The 17,597-nt window shown below is 48.1% G+C and overlaps 1 protein-coding gene across 1 annotated transcript; it reads left to right on the top strand.

Annotated features, from left to right (window-relative positions):
• On the top strand, positions 1-17,348 carry FIS1 (fission, mitochondrial 1). Its single transcript, XM_081168252.1, has 5 exons — positions 1-160; positions 9,175-9,307; positions 11,440-11,516; positions 14,980-15,085; positions 15,935-17,348. Exons 1-5 carry the CDS (start codon positions 116-118, stop codon positions 16,030-16,032), a joined length of 459 nt encoding a protein of 152 aa, XP_081024378.1. The 5' UTR covers positions 1-115; the 3' UTR covers positions 16,033-17,348.
• Positions 17,349-17,597: the final 249 nt, after the last annotated feature.

The raw sequence follows: 17,597 nt of genomic DNA, 5'->3' as shown, positions 1-17,597 counted from the left end.
AAGGGATGCCATAGAGACAGCTTCCCTCTCCCGTCCTAGAGCGACCGAGTGAGATTTTTAAAGTTCCGCTTCCGTCGCCGGACCGCTTCCGGCCCTGCTTCCTGGATTGAGCGCGATGGAGTCGGTGCTCAGCGAAGTGGTGGCGCTGGAGGATCTGCAGGTGAGTCGGAGCCTTTTTTAACAGGAGGAGGAGCGCGCGGGTTTTGTGTTTGTGTCTCCCTCTTCTCCTGGCTCTGGTCGCGGGCCGCGAGATTTAAGTGGAGCCTCCAGGTCCAGGGGCAGTCTACCTTGGACCACTGAGTGCGGGCGGTGCCTATGAGTTTCGTGGAGTCAGCTGGGCTTGGACGGGCCTTTTGGCCCAGCATGGCCGCCATCTGCTCTCCGTCCTGGTCGACTCGTTCTCCTTCCCCGCGCGCTCCTCTCCGACGGCCTGATTTTTGGTGGTTCTTCCTTTTTTTAAAAAAATGCACCCTCCTGTAACCTTTTGCATTTGTGCTGTGGGTCATATGTCCGGTCTGAAGATGAGGTGGAGCCGGAGCTTCCAGCGGAAATGCTTCATGGTAGCGCCTAGGAAGAGGCATCACTCTCCTCCGCTGAAGTGCTGGGCAGCCACTCCGTATGGAGAAGGGAAGTACTGGGAGTGACTCGAGTGGATTCAAGTGAGGGAAAGTACCCCCTATCTCCCTCAAGACTTTTTTGCCTGGCTTATGACTCCACCACACTCCACACTCCTTGGCTTATGACTCCACCACACTCCACACTCCTTGGCTTATGACTCCACCACACTCCACACTCCTTGGCTTATGACTCCACCACACTCCACACTCCTTGGCAGCAAATTCCACTGTCGAACAGCTCTAACATTAGGAAGAACTTCCTGACAGTAAGAGCTGTTCGACAGTGGAATTTGCTGCCAAGGAGTGTGGTGGAGTCTCCTTCTTTGGAGGTCTTTAAGCAGAGGCTTGACAACCATATGTCAGGAGTGCTCTGATGGTGTTTGCTGCTTGGCAGGGGGTTGGACTCGATGGCCCTTGTGGTCTCTTCCAACTCTATGATTCTATGTGTAGCATTAAACTATGATGCTGTAATAATGCCTCTTGCTTCTCTGGATGGAGGCTGGAGAGTGAGTAGCTTCTATATGGCTAAAATGTAGCTAATGTAAAATCTGGCCTCACGTATCACTGGAATGTGGCCCCTGGAAGATTGCCCACAATGCAATTTGGCCCTCTGGCTGGAAAAGGTGTGATCCTCTCAGCACACACACACACGGACTCTCTCTATTAATTTAGTGTGATATGCAGCTAAGCCATGATCAGAGTAGCACTACTCTGGCTTAGCTGGATGCTACTGTTTATGATTATGAATATTAGCTACAAACTGGATTTTAAATTATGTAGGTAAATTAATTTAGTTAGCTACTTATGCTATACATAGGCTTGTATGTTCTCCGTATGTTTTGCTCTCCTCTGCTCCCTCATCAAGGTGTCCGAGGGAGCTCAAGAAAAAAATGGGCTGGTTTCTCCTGTTTCCTTGTGATCGGTCATTCCACCCTCACCCTCCCGTACACATTGAGGCAGTTTCATGGCAGTGACTTTTTCTGTTCTCCAGTTAGGATGTCTGGACAGCAGGGTTTGCTGACAGCTGAGGTATATACTGTATACGGGGTTTGAAATTAGCAGGGCGCCAGGCACATTTTGCGCCTAAAGGTTCTCCATTTGCGAGCACCTCAGAATGTCTGGGTGCCATTTTTTGCACCTTGATGACACTCAAGGATTACTGGAATGTATGTGCTTTGAAGCCTTGAAGTATATGTTAAGGATAGACAATACGTTAAGGAGTTTAACAATAAAGAGTAGCATGTTTTGAAAACTGAAGTTTGGTACCAATATTTTTATTGTAAACACCAAATTAAACCTGTATTAACAAATTCTGTTTAAAATGTGATATTAACAATGTGTCACTTATGTGAATTGTGTATTAGTTCATGCTTATCAAAATAATAAATAAAAAGTATTATCAGTAAGTATTGATCTGATGTGTAGAGATCTTTCCTATTCTGCGTAATTCAAAAGGGTTCTGGAAGCTTCTCTGTGTGAGAGAAACAAGCAGAAGGTTCATGATGTACAGCTGGCTTAAACTGATTCTTTTATCTCTTCTGTCAAGGTCATGCTGACTATAAAAGTAGGGGCAGAAGGAGCCTGGGTTTCACTTTCTCTTTCTATCTCTTTTCCTTCTGGTGTCGTGTTTTATATGCAGTTGTACCTTGGATCTCAAATGCCTTGGCTCCCGAACAAATCGGCTCCCAAACTATCAAAACCCGGAAGCGAGTGTTCCGGTTTTTGAACGATTTTTCGGAAGCCGAATGCCTGGCACGTCTTCTGCGGCTTCTGGAACGCATTCTGTTCGAGAACCAAGGTACCACTGTATAGTTTTTAGACTTACTATAAGTTGTTGTAAGCTTAAGTTAAATCTGCTGTAACTGGATTTCTTATGGACAGTGCCAATCCTGAATGTATTGGATTTGTGACCATTATGCTCATTTGCCTTCAATAGCAGTAAAGCTCTGCTGGATGAAATACAACTGCCTCTGGTCTTTTTTTTCCGGAATCCTACAACGTATTTAAGTTCTTACTCTGCTAACTATAAATTGGAATCTGCTCTGGATTGAGTAGAATTTCATGACAAGGTGTCCTCCAGATGTTGCTGAAATACAGCTCCCATCATTCCTGATCACTGGTCATGCTGGCTGGGGCTGACAGGAGTCACAGTTCAGCAACATCTGGGGGAACATTGGTTTCCCATTCCTCTTCTTACACAAATACAGCATCCTAGAAGGTGCCCTGTGCTTCCCCCCACAGTTCTGTATTGCAGAGAGTGTTTGGCAATGGAGCTAAAGATGGGAGCAGTGCATGCATACACCCACATCCATGATAAAGAAGAAGAGGTGGTTTCTTAGATTTGTAAGATCAAGTAATTGAAGCCTCGTGGTTATAATCAAATGATTCAGATCTCTAAAGGGCTGTCACGTGGACGATGGAGCAAGCTTGTTTTCTCCTTCTCCAGAGGGTAGGACCCAAACCAGTGGCTTCAAGTTACAAGAAAGGAGATTCTGATTAAGCATAAGGAAGAACTTTCTGACTGTAAGGCAGGCATAGGCAAACTCGGCCCTCCAGATATTTTGGGATTACAACTCCCATCATCCCTAGCTAACAAGACCAGTGGTCAGGGATGATAGGAATTGTTGTTCCAAAACATCTGGAGGGCCGTGCTGTAAGGGCTCTTTGACAGAGGACACGACTCCCTCAGGAGGTGGTGGACTCTCCTTCCTTGGAAGTTTTAAAACAGAGGTTGGATGGGACATCTATCAAGGACGCTTAGTTGAAATTCCTGTATTGCAGGGGGTTGGACTAAATGACCCTTGGGGTCCATTCCAACTCTACAATTCTGTGATTTATTTGTGAGGAAGTAACTGGCATAAGGGACACGGGTGGCGCTGTGGGTAAAACCTCAGCGCCTAGGACTTGCCGATCGCATGGTCGGCGGTTCGAATCCCCGCGGCGGGGTGCGCTCCCGTCGTTCGGTCCCAGCGCCTGCCAACCTAGCAGTTCGAAAGCACCCCCGGGTGCAAGTAGATAAATAGGGACCGCTTACCAGCGGGAAGGTAAACAGCGTTCCGTGTGCTGCGCTGGCTCGCCAGATGCAGCTTGTCGTGCTGGCCACGTGACCCGGAAGTGTCTGCGGACAGCGCTGGCTCCCGGCCGATAGAGTGAGATGAGCGTACAACCCTAGAGTCTGTCAAGACTGGCCCGTACGGGCAGGGGTACCTTTACCTTTACCTAACTGACATAAGAAGTGAAGCAAATCCACTAGGGGGCATCAAATCACTTCCAATAGCTCTTGAGCGCTTAACTGCCCAAGCCTAAATGTGTACACTTATGCATGGGTATTGTTGAATTCAGTGTAGGTTTCATTCCAGTAGGTACATTTAGAGTTGTAGCCTTATTTGTTCCAGAAGACAGCATTGATTTTGTGACATTTCCCCCGCCAGTGCAGCTGCTGTTTTTGCACTCTCCGAGCAGCAGTTTGGCTTTAAAGAATTGGTGCTTTGTTTGGTCCTACGTGTTGCATTTATATTGATTGTGCTAACGTAGGAAAGAAGATACCATAGGTTTCTATGGCTGTGTGCAGTTGGAATTGGGCATTCAGGGTCAATTGAGTCACTAAGGAGGAAAGGTATGGAACAATAAGGAATTTCCAGGATGTCTGTATTAGTGTCATCAACTTTGTTTTGAATGGCTACTCTTAATAACATAATTATCACAGTCTTGTACTTTTTCTGCATTTCATTCCTCTGACCTCAGTGATGATAATACCTTGCCCCGTCTATTAACCTTAAGTACACCTGTAACCTAGGATGACATTTCATACATCTGATGAAATGGATTATAGCTCACGAAAGCATACGCCGTAATAAATTTGTTAGCCTTCCAGGTGGCACAAGATGCTTTGTTAGTTGGTTGCAGCCAAGCTACCCCTCTGGAAATGGGAAAATCGCATGGCGTGTATGTCTTACACAATGACAAACAATCAGGGTGTATTTTAAGTGACCATGAATAAGGGCTGGTTTTTCAAATTGGAGACTTGAATTGTGGTTTTGGTGTTCTCATTCATATATGGTTACTCCACAACAATACATGCTAATGTTTTGTCATAATGACCAATATCGGCTTGCAATGACCTATGCTAGTTCCCCTGGGAGTAGAAATACTGGCATGGTGAGGTACCAACAGAGCTTTCTATAGTGCACAGGAATGCAGTCTAAAACTAGTTTCCTTTTGTATTGCAGAATCTACCTGCATTTAAGGGAGCAATTGTGAAATTAAGCACTTCTTCCTGGCACACTCTTTATATCTGTAAGACACTTACCCAAATCCTGGCACACTCTTTATATCTGTAAGACACTTACCCAAATCAGAAGCAGGAGCTTGTGGATACAGGACAGAGAGATGCATCTCCATGACTTGGAAAGCAAATCTTACTATTGTTTATTGTTCAAACCACGAATATTTAGACTTCTTGCCTTTTGGGTGTGTGAGAGCTAATTATTGTATTTCCATGCCAGTTTCCATTAAGTAGCTCTCATACAGTCAATAAACATTACAGTAGAATATCATACTTAATATAACAGAACATCAAAATTGCAGTGCTTGGACTCTTGGGAGCTGCGCCTGTCAAGTCATACAATACTGTCAAGGAGAAGAAGAAGAGTTTGGATTTGATATCCCGCCTTTCACTCCCCTTCAGGAGTCTCAAAGCGGCTAACATTCTCCTTTCCCTTCCTCCCCCACAACAAACACTCTGTGAGGTGAGTGGGGCTGAGAGACTTCAGAGAAGTGTGACTGGCCCAAGGTCACCCAGCAGCTGCATGTGGAGGAGCGGTGTCGCATGGTATCTGGAGAGTCATGTGCTTCCGAGCCCTGCTTTAACATCTGAACTGTGTTGATGTGTTTAAGAGTAGGGGGGGAAGCATGGATTGATTTGAGTAGCTGCGGGAATACTTAATATAGCAAACATCTTAATAATAATAAAATCCCCCTCCCTGAAATTTACTTACTATGGTGAGTACAGTATGGCTAGAGGAGAAGGATCCATGATACTTTGTTGGCTGTGACCAGGGCATGTGTGCTTCTCTCGAAACATAACCCAGTTTTAAAAGGAAACCTCCATTTAATACAGAGGCCTGCCTCTTAAAACGCCAGTGCCTGATCTGTGCGTGCATCTGACTGAGGTGGCTGAATCTTGAGGTGCAGGAGTGGGCAGTGCAATTTCAGAATGTAGATGGATGGGTGTCATTTTTAAAGAAATGTTCCTTGTATTAATCCAATCTCCCTGGAGGCTGTAGAGCTAGTAGCCTGTGAGCTAATTAGGCCTGGAACCAATTTGGCCTGGGATGCTGTTCCTGCCCCCCCAAACCCCCCACCCACCTGTTGTCATCTGGTGGGCAGGTATAGGGTTGCCATATTTCAAAAAGTGAAAATCCGGACACAAAAATCACAAACGAAAAGAGAGCTATTTTAAAGGAAATTCGCCAAAATCTACACTTCCAACATGGGTTGCCATACGTCCGGATTTAAGCGATTTCCTCCCAGACACCCTTTCTGACGGCCGAATGCCAGCTGTGTCCGGGAAATTCTGGACGTATGGCAATCCTAGGCAGGTGGACATGCCTTAAATTCTACCCTTGGCAAGGGACGCTTGCTGTTGGCGATGACCGCAGGTCTGCAGTGATCAGTTCCCTATGAGGAGTGCCATGGCATAGGCAGTGCCTAAAGGTGGAGGGATGCCATTTTTAGAATGCTCCCCAGGTGGTAGTATATCCTTTTCCTTGTAGGAAGCTTCTGTTGGGGGTAATTCCCCCCCCCCCCAAGCTTCTCCCTGAAGATAACGCTTCAGGTGTACTCCAGTCTGCAGAACCTTGTGCAATAATAAATTGGTGGGGGCTGGTACTGGTGGGAGAACTCCTAGCTTAGCCTCAGTGTATTTATTTGGGATGTGCCTCCTCGACCTGCAGGGACTAACATGCCTTCTTCACTGGTGCTGGGTTCCAGGCGCTGTCATCCTATCTCTTGCCAAGATCCTTCATGGAGCCTACAGCAGACTCCTTGAGAATGTTGGCTTCTCAAGTTAATTTGTTTCATAATGACTTAAATTGGTGTGCCTTTCAGTTGATTTATTTCTCTCTCTTTCTCCCCCCCCCCCCTTGGTGGTTTCAATCAATGGTTTTTACCCTCTTTGGATTTAATTCAGTCCACATACTACGAAGGGGGCCTGTCCTCTACCATGACACCCTGTAAGATGGGTGGGATCAGTGACCCTTCACCAGATGCTGCTGAGCCCCATCTCTCCTTATTCTCAGACAGCTTGGCCCAGTGGGGAATTGGAGGCTCCAGCAATATCTTGAGGGCTACGGATTCCCCACCCAAAAGTGAACTGGCAGCAGGTTCCATGCATTTCCTGCTCCCATTGCCTCTGGGCTTGCAAGTGGAAGGGCGGTTTGCTAGTTGCTGACTCCTTTCTGCCAGCTCCCATCCCATATAGGACAAGGTGCTTTTCAGGTTTTCTCTTGGCCTCCTTTGGGTGTTTTCAGGCTTTTGAGCAGTGGTGTTGCAACCAGAGTGTTGTTTAAACAGTTCTGTTTCCTTTCCGATGAAATTAAAAGGGCGCTTTTATGGCAGGTGACGTTCCTCTCCTTGAGCGGCTGTTTTTAGTAAACGCGGGTTTTTGAGCAGGCTTCTGAGAAGTCATGCAGCTACTTGGACAGATCTTTGGCTGGTGTTAGCCATCACTTCAAACCTCTTTACACCACCGCCCCGCTGAAGGTCACATTGTTTTCATTGTGAGAGTGAATGATCTTTATATTTCTTTATACTAATTTTACTGATAAGCTGGTAAAAGTACCCATAAAATATCAGGGTGGTGTGCAGCAGTACGGAAATGTAAAAAAAACAACAACCCACAATTAATAGTAGTATGGAACAATCATTAAAATGACTGGCTACCCAATAAAATTGCAAACAACTGCATGGCCCTGTTTAAACAGGGTGGGGTGCCGTATAATGAATGGGAAGATTGGTCCACCTAGCTCAGTGCTGTCTGCACAGACTGCCAGCGACTCTTCAGGTTTTCCAACAGGGAATGTGTCTCAGCCCAACCTAGGGATGTTGGGAATCGAACCCAAGACCTTCAGCCCGCAAAGCAGGCACTCTGCCACTGAGCTACAGCCCTTTCCCCTGAATGTTCCCTTCTGAGCCCTTTTATGAAATGGGCATTGAATTGTTTGTGTGCCTGTGGAACGAAGAGCCCCCCTTTGACTTTCCAGCACTAAACAGCCTGGCAGCCTTGGGCGGCAGTTGGTGCGACCTGCCCGGACCAAATCCATTGATGGGAGACAAAAAGACCAGTGTCTGGTTTCGGAGGTGCTTGTTGTTCTCTTCTTGTTTTTTTGATGCTTGCGTAAGGCTTCATAGAAGATCCGGCTGCTAAGCCAGGGTCACTGGTTCCTGTTGGAGCAATTCCTCATCTGGGAATCATCTGTCCTTACTAGGTACTCAACTGCTTTAAAATAATAATAAATCTCCCAACTGGTAGAGCTGAATTCTCTGACCTTTGTCAAAATTTATGTGCTTGTACATCATTCCTCTTTCATAATTGATTCTTCACCTGTCCCCTTCTATTTCTGAAGTTCGGTGGTGAGTAGCCGAGATGGCACCATCCACGCACAAGTACAAAAAAATATTTAGGGTGGTGGTTTTTTTTTGAAAAGCCGGAAAAGGAAACTCTTGGATCTTCCAACCCTTTCACTGTTGCCCTGCAGAGAAATGGCACCAAATATTTGGAATTCCGAACTGCTTCTCCTTGTCTGTCTTTCTCTCCTTCCCCTGCCATCCATTGCCAGTAGTTTTCTGTTGGAATCTGCGACATTTTTTTGGTTATTCCATGGTTGCTGAAGCTAAGCAGGTCTGGGGTTGGTCTTTTCGGTGCGTGTATAGGAGATTGCTTGAAAAGTCCCTGTGAGTCAGTGCATCCTGTTCATCTGAATGAAGGGGTGTGTGTGTGTGTGTGTGTGTGTGTGTAATTCTTGACATTTGCATGGCTGGAATGTAGGCTGTTAGCACACCTGTGGCTCCACCCACTTTTGCTCCTGGCTCCGCCCACCAGGGGCAAGTGGCCCAATGGAAGCAGCTCTACCATAGGCCAGAGCAGCATTCATAATTCCCATTGTTCTAGGTGCCTTTCGCAGGGGAAGGACTAGACCATGTGAAAAATAAACATAATATATTAGCTGCAGTTCATTCATTTTCAGCTGTGTATTCTTGTTATAAAAAAGTGTGTCTAGACATTCCATTGTTGCACCCATAACCTAGGTTTAAGGTGCCATTTAGCTCCTAGCTTTCATATCTCGGCTTCTAACACTGGGCCAGAGTCCCTTGTCACTCCTTCATGATCTATAGGCCTGCTACCTGCCCTCTGGTGGCCTACTGTGGCCAAGATCGTGTCAGCTTGACCCCTGCTGACGTATTGTTCTCAGGAAAAACCTGTGAATTGGGTGGGCAAAGTGGGGCAGAAAGGCACATTTTGGTGTCAGCTTAACCATCCCTCTCTTCTTTTCCACAGAGATTTGAGAAGAAGTACAATGCTGAGGTGAGCTCAGGCAATGTCTCCAAAGGGACCACATTTGAGTACGCCTGGTGCCTGGTCCGCAGCAAATACAACGAGGACATCAAGAAGGGCGTTGTACTCCTGGAAGGTGAGCAGTAGATCCATAGACCAGAACATCCACCGAGCTACCTCCTTGATTTCTCTTGCCAAGCAAGACATCCAGTAAGCTGTTCCACCTAATCGCAAAACAGCGGTTGAAACACCCACTCCATTTTGATTTGATTTATTTATTTGAGCTCCACAGTGTGTCCTTTTTGTACACTCTTGTTGGTTATTTTGTAGTTTTTATTACAAACATCCCAGTGCTTGAAACTAGCCAGGCACATTTTGCACCTGGCTATTGACCACTTGCAACCAAGAAGCCTGAGTGCCAGAATGCTGCCTGACATCTCCACCGTCTGGAGGTGCATGCCTGGGGATCCTTGGGTCTTGATTGTTTTCACACGCTAATGCCACATCGTATCTGTTACATTTTTTTTGCGCAATTGGAACCAATTTCAGGAACCAAAATGCTTTTTCTGTGCAGCCTGAGCAGGAGCAGTTACGTTATGGTTAATTGTTATAGTTTGTCTTCACTTACCCCATCCCACTGCCCTGGTCACAGTTGTGAAGAATATTTCTACGTTATGAATGGTTTGTGTCACCATGAAGAAAAACAGGTAGGGATGGGCCAGTATATATGTGGACTGTCCCTGGGTCAAGTGACTTTTCTTTTTTAAGTCCTCCAAGTTCTTAACCTAGCTCAAGGTTGTCATTGGAACTAGCCTGATGTTTCAGTGAAACTCAGTCACAGTCAGTCTGACATTTGCAGAAGAAGACCTTAGAGCCGTCTTAATAGGTACCTCTCTGTTCTGGTTTCAGAAGCGGCCTAGTCATGCTGGCCACATGACCCAGAAAAACTGTCTGCAAACAAATGCCGGCTCCCTCGGCCTGTAAAATGAGATGAGCACTGCAACCCCAGAGTCGTCTGTAACTGGACTTAACTGTCAGGGGTCCTTTACCTTTACCTTTTACCCCAAAATGGCAACTAGGCATTCCATTTTGGCATCTACAACCTCGGTTTAAAGATCCATTTGGCTCCTAGCTTATATACAGTGGTACCTTGGTTTACGAACTTAATCTGTTCCGGAAGTATGTTCTTAAACCAAAACCTTTCTTAAATTGAGGCGTGCTTTCCCTAACGAGGCCTCCCGCTGCTGGTACCCTTCCACCGTTCGGATTCTGTTCTTAGACCGAGGTGAAGTTCTCAAACCAAGACACTATTTCCAGTTTTGCGGAGTTTGTAAACCAAGGTACCACTGTATCTGAGTTTCTTACACTGCAACATCTCCACCTGCAAGCACTTGCTCTAATAAGAGTCTTACTAGATTGGACCGAAAGTGTTTCTAGTCCGGCATTCTTCCGCCCAGCCCCACGGCCAATCATATGGCCTCCAGCAAGCCCACGGGGGGGCGTGACTAGCCCTTCTCCCCCAGCACCTGGTATTCAGCCGCACACTGTCTCTGAACGTGGAAGTTCATCTACCAAACGTGGCTGAGATTTGCCCAGCCCTCTTTCACAGCCACCTGAACCCACCACCACATTAACTGGCAAAGAGGTCCACAGGCCAATTATGCTTTCTGCGAATAAGTACGTTTTTCTGCGTGGCTTGCCCTGAATCTGCTGCCAGTCAATTAATTGAGCAGCTCCCACGTTCTGCCATTATTGGTTGGGGAGGGGAGAAAAAAACTCATTTCTCCGCACCATAAACTTCTGCTAATGAATTTTCCCCCACCTCCCTTGGAGTATCAAAGGATCTTCTGCGCTGTGGGGAGAGAAAACCTTTTGTGTGTACGTGGCAGCGGGTGAGATGCCTCCTGTTCTTCCGCCTCTGCACATCCTCCCCCTTCTTTTTTTGAGTGTGTGCATCTGTCCCATTTCTGTCTTTTCATCAGCCGGGCATGACCTCCTTGGCACAGTGTCCTTGCTCTCCTTGCACGGCAGCTCCCTGTACACTCTCTTGACCTTCGGCTTGCCAAAGTCCAGGCACCAGGGTGTCATTTGGGATTCGGTTGTCAGGAATCCAGGTGGGGTTACTCTAGTTCCAAGTTCAGATTTTTGTGTTTTGTGTCTGTATGTGTCGTGAGCTGTAGGAGGCAGGTAAAATGGAGAAACCCTCAGACCCATCTCTCTCTAAACAGATCTAGGTAAACGTTACACTCTTGACCCTTTTATTTTCAGAGCTGCTGCCCAAAGGGAACAAAGAGGAGCAGCGTGATTATGTCTTTTACCTCTCGGTGGGCAATTACCGGCTGAAGGTAAGTCTCTGCTGGTGGCCCTGCCTGCTTCCTTTGGTTTGGAGCTGCTTTTATTTGTACCTCTGTTGTTCAGGCGAGATGGGATCCCGATGAGGCTTATAGTTAAAATCCACGAAAAGTTTAACTTTTTTTAGGGAGGTAATTTCCTCTAAAGCAGCAGCGGGGTCACCTCTAGCTCTCGGGCCTTATTAGGCCTACCAAGCCTGTCTATTTGTGCTGTGAGACTGTTCAGGGAACCCACCCACCCTATAGTGTACATGATGTCAGGTGTAGGTCAGGGAAAGAACAGGTTGAAAGGGGGTCTGCTGGGCCCACTGATCTGTGAAAAGTCTCATGCATGGTGCTTTGTGAACCGATGATTAGCCAGTTGTTGGCACTTGCAAAGCCCATGGGAGCAGTGTGGTGTAGTGGTTAGAGTGTCATACTAGGACCATGGTGGTTGCTGTGGGGGGTTGGACTAGATGACCCTTGCGTTTCCCTTGCGAGTCTACAATTCTATGAGAGGAGGAGGTGAGAGAATCATGTAAGCCACATTAAGCTCCATCGAGAAAGTGGTGGAAGGTGTGTGTGTGTATATATATGTGTGTGTGTGTATATATATATATATATATATATATATATATATATATATATGTGTGTGTGTGTGTGTGTGTGTGTGTGTGTCTGTGTGTGTGTGTATGTATATATATATACACACACACAATAAATAAACAACAATAAATGTTTCGATTCCAAGTCATGTAGGCAAAAAAGGGCTGAAAAATGGGTAAGACTTTCACTTGAGAGCTGCTGCCAGTCAGTGCAAACTATACTAAGCTAGATGACCCAATGCTCTGACTTGATATGTTCCTGGTGTCATTGTGGTGCCAGGTGATTGACAGATAGACTTGCCCACCTGTTGAGCTTGGCCTCTGTGCAGGGGGTGGGGAGGTGATGATCTGCCCAAATCCAGCGCTCCACCTCTTCTCTGGAGGAGAACATCTGACATCGAGTCAGTGGGACAGAGGCAAAGAGGGAAGGAAGGTCAAGATCCGTTCTTCCTTTCTTCAAAGTGGCGTCAAGCAAGTGAGCTCTTCTTCCTCATTACCTCTCCCAGCTTCTGCCCCTTTCTTCCAAACTGGAACTGATTTGGCCCAGGGCTGCTAGTTGCTGATCCCTCACTTGGACAGCATCCACAGGGGCTAGCTCCACAGAACGCTCCGCATAGCATTTGTTTGTATCCTCAGGGCTCCGATGAATGAATATAGAGAAGAGCAGCAGTTGGCACTCAAGAGGATTCAATCAGGCAACAGAAAGCTGGAGGCTGCATTAAGTCTTCCCCTGTTCCATCCTCTGTCCCCAAATCTGACTTAAGGAAAGCTGAGCTTCTGTTTTTCACCCGCTTCCTCCTTACACAGATTGGAAAACTTCAAAATGTTTTGCATCCTGGAGATTTTTGCAGATAGGCAACAGATGTGTTTTCTGCCTGGGTTGCCAAATGGCGAGCGGGGGAGAGATCCTCAGTCAGTGTTTGAGACTTTGCCTATCTTTCACGCTCGCTTCCCCCACCATGTGAGGGAGACGTTAACTCTCCTCTCCAGGGTGAAAGTCCTGCGTTTCCCGTTACCTCAGGCCCTTTCTTATCTCTGGCAGCTAATCCCGACTCCATAAACCTTGTCAAAACCAGGGTGGTGCCCACAAGAATCAGTCTCAGCTTGGCCTTTTATCGGTGCGCTTTTATAGACTGCGAGAGCAGCAGATCATAACCCTCTTCAGTCATGGGGCGTGTGTGTGGAGGCAACGGCGCGAGATAAGCAGGAGCTTGGGCCCAAAGGGAAGGAGCGGTGCAAAACACAGCCGATCTGAACTGTGCAATCCTGCGCAAGGGAGTTCTATCGCTTGTAGTGGGTCTCACACTGTCTGGGGTTGCAGCCCTGAGAGTGTCAGTGCAAATGATGGCAAGCTGCAGTTGATTGCTGGGGTCTGGGTTGTGCTACCGGGAAAGTGTTAGGCTTGCAGCCAAGAAATCCAGGGCAGTATCCAGCAAAGTAGCTGTGCTACGGAATTTCCCCAAATCTCTTCATGCATCCTCCATTCTGCTCTGGGACTCCCTAATCCTGCAGGGCACATGGGGAGAGGGAGTTCCATTGAGCAGCCATGCACCAGCAGGAACACCTTGGTGGGATTCTGCCCTGGATTCCCCCCCCCCCACTTCAAATCCTGTCCTTCTCAAAACTTGTGGCAGGGGCAGAGAGCCTCAGGCCCAAGTGTGGCCCTCCAGGCCTCTCTGCCTGGCCCTCGGGATGCTCCCTAGCCACACCCCTTACTCGCTCTGCATCAACACCACCCCAAGTGTTTTTTGTCTGGCAGTAAAGTGTCTTTTAATCATGCCTCCTGCAAGTGTGCATATAGAAACTAGCCTACTCTACAAAGGTGGTGTTCGTTGCTCCACCCACCTCTGGCATGTGGACTTCAGAACGTTGCTCAAGCAGCCACCGCTCTCCCCATCCACCTCTCTGTGGGGTTTGCATCTCCTGTGCAGGTTAAACTCCTTGCCTTGAGCTAAAAGGGGGAATGGGAGAGCTTAACGTCCTGAGGCAGGAGACTTTTGAACTGTCCCTGTTTCCCCTGTAGAGGAATTCTCTCTCCTTAGCATCCTGCCCTCAGCAGTGGTCATCCAGATGACCTCCTGGAAGCTTGAGAATCAGACTGTTGCCTGTTGTTTGTCCCTGTTTTCCGGTCCTTGGAGGCATCCTACCTTTTGGATGTGGAGGTTTCATTGAGCTGTTGTTGCTAATGGACTTCATTTCTTGGGGTGTTTGAAACCCACTTCAGCAGCCCTTACATACCGTATATACTCGAGTATAAGCCTACCCGAATATAAGCCGAGGCACCTAATTTTAGCCCAAAAAACTAGGAAAACTTATTGAATCGAGTGTAAGCCGATTCACCACCTCACAAACCTGGTGGTGGCAGCAGCAGTGGAGGAAGAACAAGCAGCCCAAAAGGGCTCCTTTCGGGCTGCTCGTCCCTCCGCCATCGCTTCTGCTGCTGCCCGCATTTGCAGGTGGCAGCAGCAGGACCAGCGGCGAGAAAGGGCTCCTTTCGGGCCACTCGTCCCTCTGCCGACGCTGCCTGCCTCACTCGAGTATAAGCCAAGGGGGGCTTTTTCAGCATAAAAAATGTGCTGAAAAAGTCGGCTTATACTCAAGTATATACGGTAGGTTAGCTAGGGTGCTCTGTCTAGTCTGACCACAGCCATGGTCCACATTGTTGGGTGACCCTAGTTCTAAGTGTACGTAGCTCCTTTCCCCACCTTCCTTGACTGTCCCCAAGCCTCCATCCAGCTCATCACTTTTTTCCCAAAGCTAGAACTCCCCACTTACTGATTCCCTCCATTTCACTCCATCTGTGGTGGGCAACAGGGTACTGCGCATGATGTCCCCAGACACAGTGCATTAACGCTCTTCTCTCTTTCTCGTAGGAATATGAGAAAGCTCTGAAGTACATCCGGGGGCTGCTGAAGACGGAGCCAAGCAACACACAAGCCATGGAGCTGGAGAAGCTCATCAAGAGGGCCATGCAGAAAGGTTAGGGGGCCAGGTGTGGGGAGCGCAACCCTTTCCCTCCCACCTTTTAAGGCTCTGTTCAAACATAGTAATTCTGATCCCAGTAAACCATGGTTGGGGAATTTCTCACAAACCAAGTGATGACTCCACATAGGAAACTGAGGCCTGTGTCAGTCCGCTTAGCTCAGTGCACTGACTGGCAACAGCTCTCCAGGGTTTCAGGAAGGGAATCTTTCCCAGCCAAAGCTGGAGATGCCGGGTCTTGAAGCCCGAGATGTTTTTTCACGCAAGGTTTGTGGGGATCACCCAAAACAGTTTCTCAGTTTGGAAGCAATGGGGGAAATGTGGCTTAACAAACCGAGGAGGCTTTTTGTTTTTCAAGTGTGTAGGAATGGGGAGACCCCAGGGACGCTCTTCGTAACTCCTTGCCCAACAAACCATCGTGCTTTGGACATGTAAACTAAGCTGATGCGTTCAGAGAGCAGAATGCATTAAAACACCCAACCATCTTTGAGCGCCTTTTACGAAATGCCTCCTAGTATTTCTCAAGGAGACGGAAAGGTGTTTCAACAGCTCTTAAGTACCAGCAATGAGGACTGGGTGCCTCGTTTGGATAAGACGGCACAGGGATCACTTCTGCACTGCCAGAGGCCAATGAGAGGGTGAGGGCCGTCGGCCTGGGAGGTGGCAGCAGCTATTCTTCCACCACCTCCTCTGAAAAGGTGGTGATGGAAAAAGTTGGTCCCCATGGCAACCGGGTTGGTCCAGCCCCCCTCCCGCAGGCTTCAGTCCAAAGATCTCTTGAGGAGCCTCTCAATCCTTAACTAGCGTTCCAGGATGACGCCTTTCTTCCCTCTTCTCTCTCCACAGATGGCCTGGTTGGTATGGCGATCGTGGGCGGCATGGCTCTGGGTGCTGCCGGGCTAGCTGGTCTCATCGGCTTGGCCATCTCCAAATCAAAACCTTAACTGGCTCAGTTAGGGTGGTGGTGGGGTCCCACCCCCCTGCCCCCTTTCGCACCCGGCCAGAGCAGCCTGGCCTTGGCAACTCACAGCTCTAACTTTCCCTGCAGGGAAAATGAGGGACGATTAAAAACATGCTCGGCAGCCACTAATCCGACCCTGATTCCCGGACTTTCCCCTCCCCTCCTTCTGTGAGGCCAAAGTGGCCCTTTCGGTAGAAGACTGGCCAAATAGGAACATGGGCACGCATGGCTGCGGGCCCTTCTAGCTCTCAGTCGCCCCAGCCCCCTGTTGTGTAACTTCCTTTAGGTTCCTTGCCTACGCTTCACCTATCACACGCTGACGTGAGGAAAGCACACGGGTTTCTCCCCGCTGCCTGCCTTTGCAGCCTCTCGCTTGTCGTGGGGCTTGGAGATTTCTCTCATCTGAGACTTAAGATACAAAATGCCAGGAAAGGACATCATTTTCAGAAGACTACAGTTGGATTGGGTGGGGCGGGGGGAAACCCCCCTTGTCCTGCAGTGTGCGGCTTAGCTTCTTGTTGCTGTGAACGATGGTCGAGGAGAAGGCTTTCCGGGACAGAACCTTTCCCTCACTGTCAGACTGTGTTTTCTCTTACACTTAATAAACACACACATGTGCCTCTCTCTCTTCCTTCCATCCCCCAGTTTGCACTTCCTTTGCATGGTGTCTCCTGACCCTCTTAGCTCTGTAGCAGCACTGGGTTCCCTCTAGAGGAGCCTGTGGTCCTCCATATTTTTGTTCAACTCCCGTCAGCCGCCAACAGCATGGGCAGCGATCAGGGACAATGGGAATTGTAGTCCAGCCCCATCACTGGAGGAACATAGGTGCCCCCACTTCTTCTTTGGGGTCTTCCTCTGCCTAGATAGCTATCTTCCGTTGTCCCCTTATTTATTGGGTAGAGCTGGTGGGGGCAGCCAACATGAGAATTAGGTGCACCTCTCTCGTCTCGCAACCAATAGAGCGAGCTTCTTGGGACATGGAGAGGAAACAGAGCAGAAAAGAGGGACACTCAAAGCAGCCTTATATTGGAAAGTATCTGCTTCTGAGCTGACAAGGGACGGGTTCCTTCTTTAGGTTGGCGAGTGAAGACCCCACACCAAGCCTCTAGCGGGGCTTCCTTCGCGCAAGGTTGACGTTCCAGTTGCCGTTCAGAGACTACAAATGTATTGAAAACACCTCTCCTCCTTTCTGGAAACTTCAATCTCCCTGCTCACTGAACAGGTGCTTTTATATGGTTTTCTAGCCTCTTGACTGGTGTGAGGCAGGGATGTGAATAAAAATTAAAATACAGATGCGAATGATTTGGATTGTCTGATTTGCGCCTCTCGTGAAGTTTGGGCCTCAGATGTCCTTAAGGCGGTGAGCTGTTGTCCAATCCATCCTGTTTATGCTGTAGGCCGCCACTGAATTTTCTCTGTGTTTGGCCATTTAGGAATCAATTAGACCATTGGCCCCATCAGCTGCCGGCATTGTTGATGCTGCCTGGCAGCAGATCTCCCAAGGTTTCAGGCAGGGAGCCTTATCCTGGCCCTACCTGGCGATGCCAG

The sequence above is a fragment of the Podarcis bocagei genome, assembly GCF_964188305.1.
Source record: "Podarcis bocagei genome assembly, chromosome: 13".
In the NCBI taxonomy this organism is placed as follows: Eukaryota; Metazoa; Chordata; class Lepidosauria; order Squamata; family Lacertidae; genus Podarcis; species Podarcis bocagei.
Note: the sequence above shows the minus strand (reverse complement) of the source record. Positions and strands in the feature narration are given on the sequence as shown.

What these genes read in the sequence shown, in the direction of transcription:
- FIS1 (XM_081168252.1), top strand. Translation starts at nt 116, where the DNA reads ATGGAGTCGGTGCTCAGCGAAGTGGTGGCGCTGGAGGATCTGCAG. An exon ending in TGGCGCTGGAGGATCTGCAG is followed by an intron (nt 161 to 9,174) that starts GTGAGTCGGAGC and finishes TCTTTTCCACAG; the next exon opens with AGATTTGAGAAGAAGTACAA. An exon ending in CAAGAGGGCCATGCAGAAAG is followed by an intron (nt 15,086 to 15,934) that starts GTTAGGGGGCCA and finishes CTCTCTCCACAG; the next exon opens with ATGGCCTGGTTGGTATGGCG.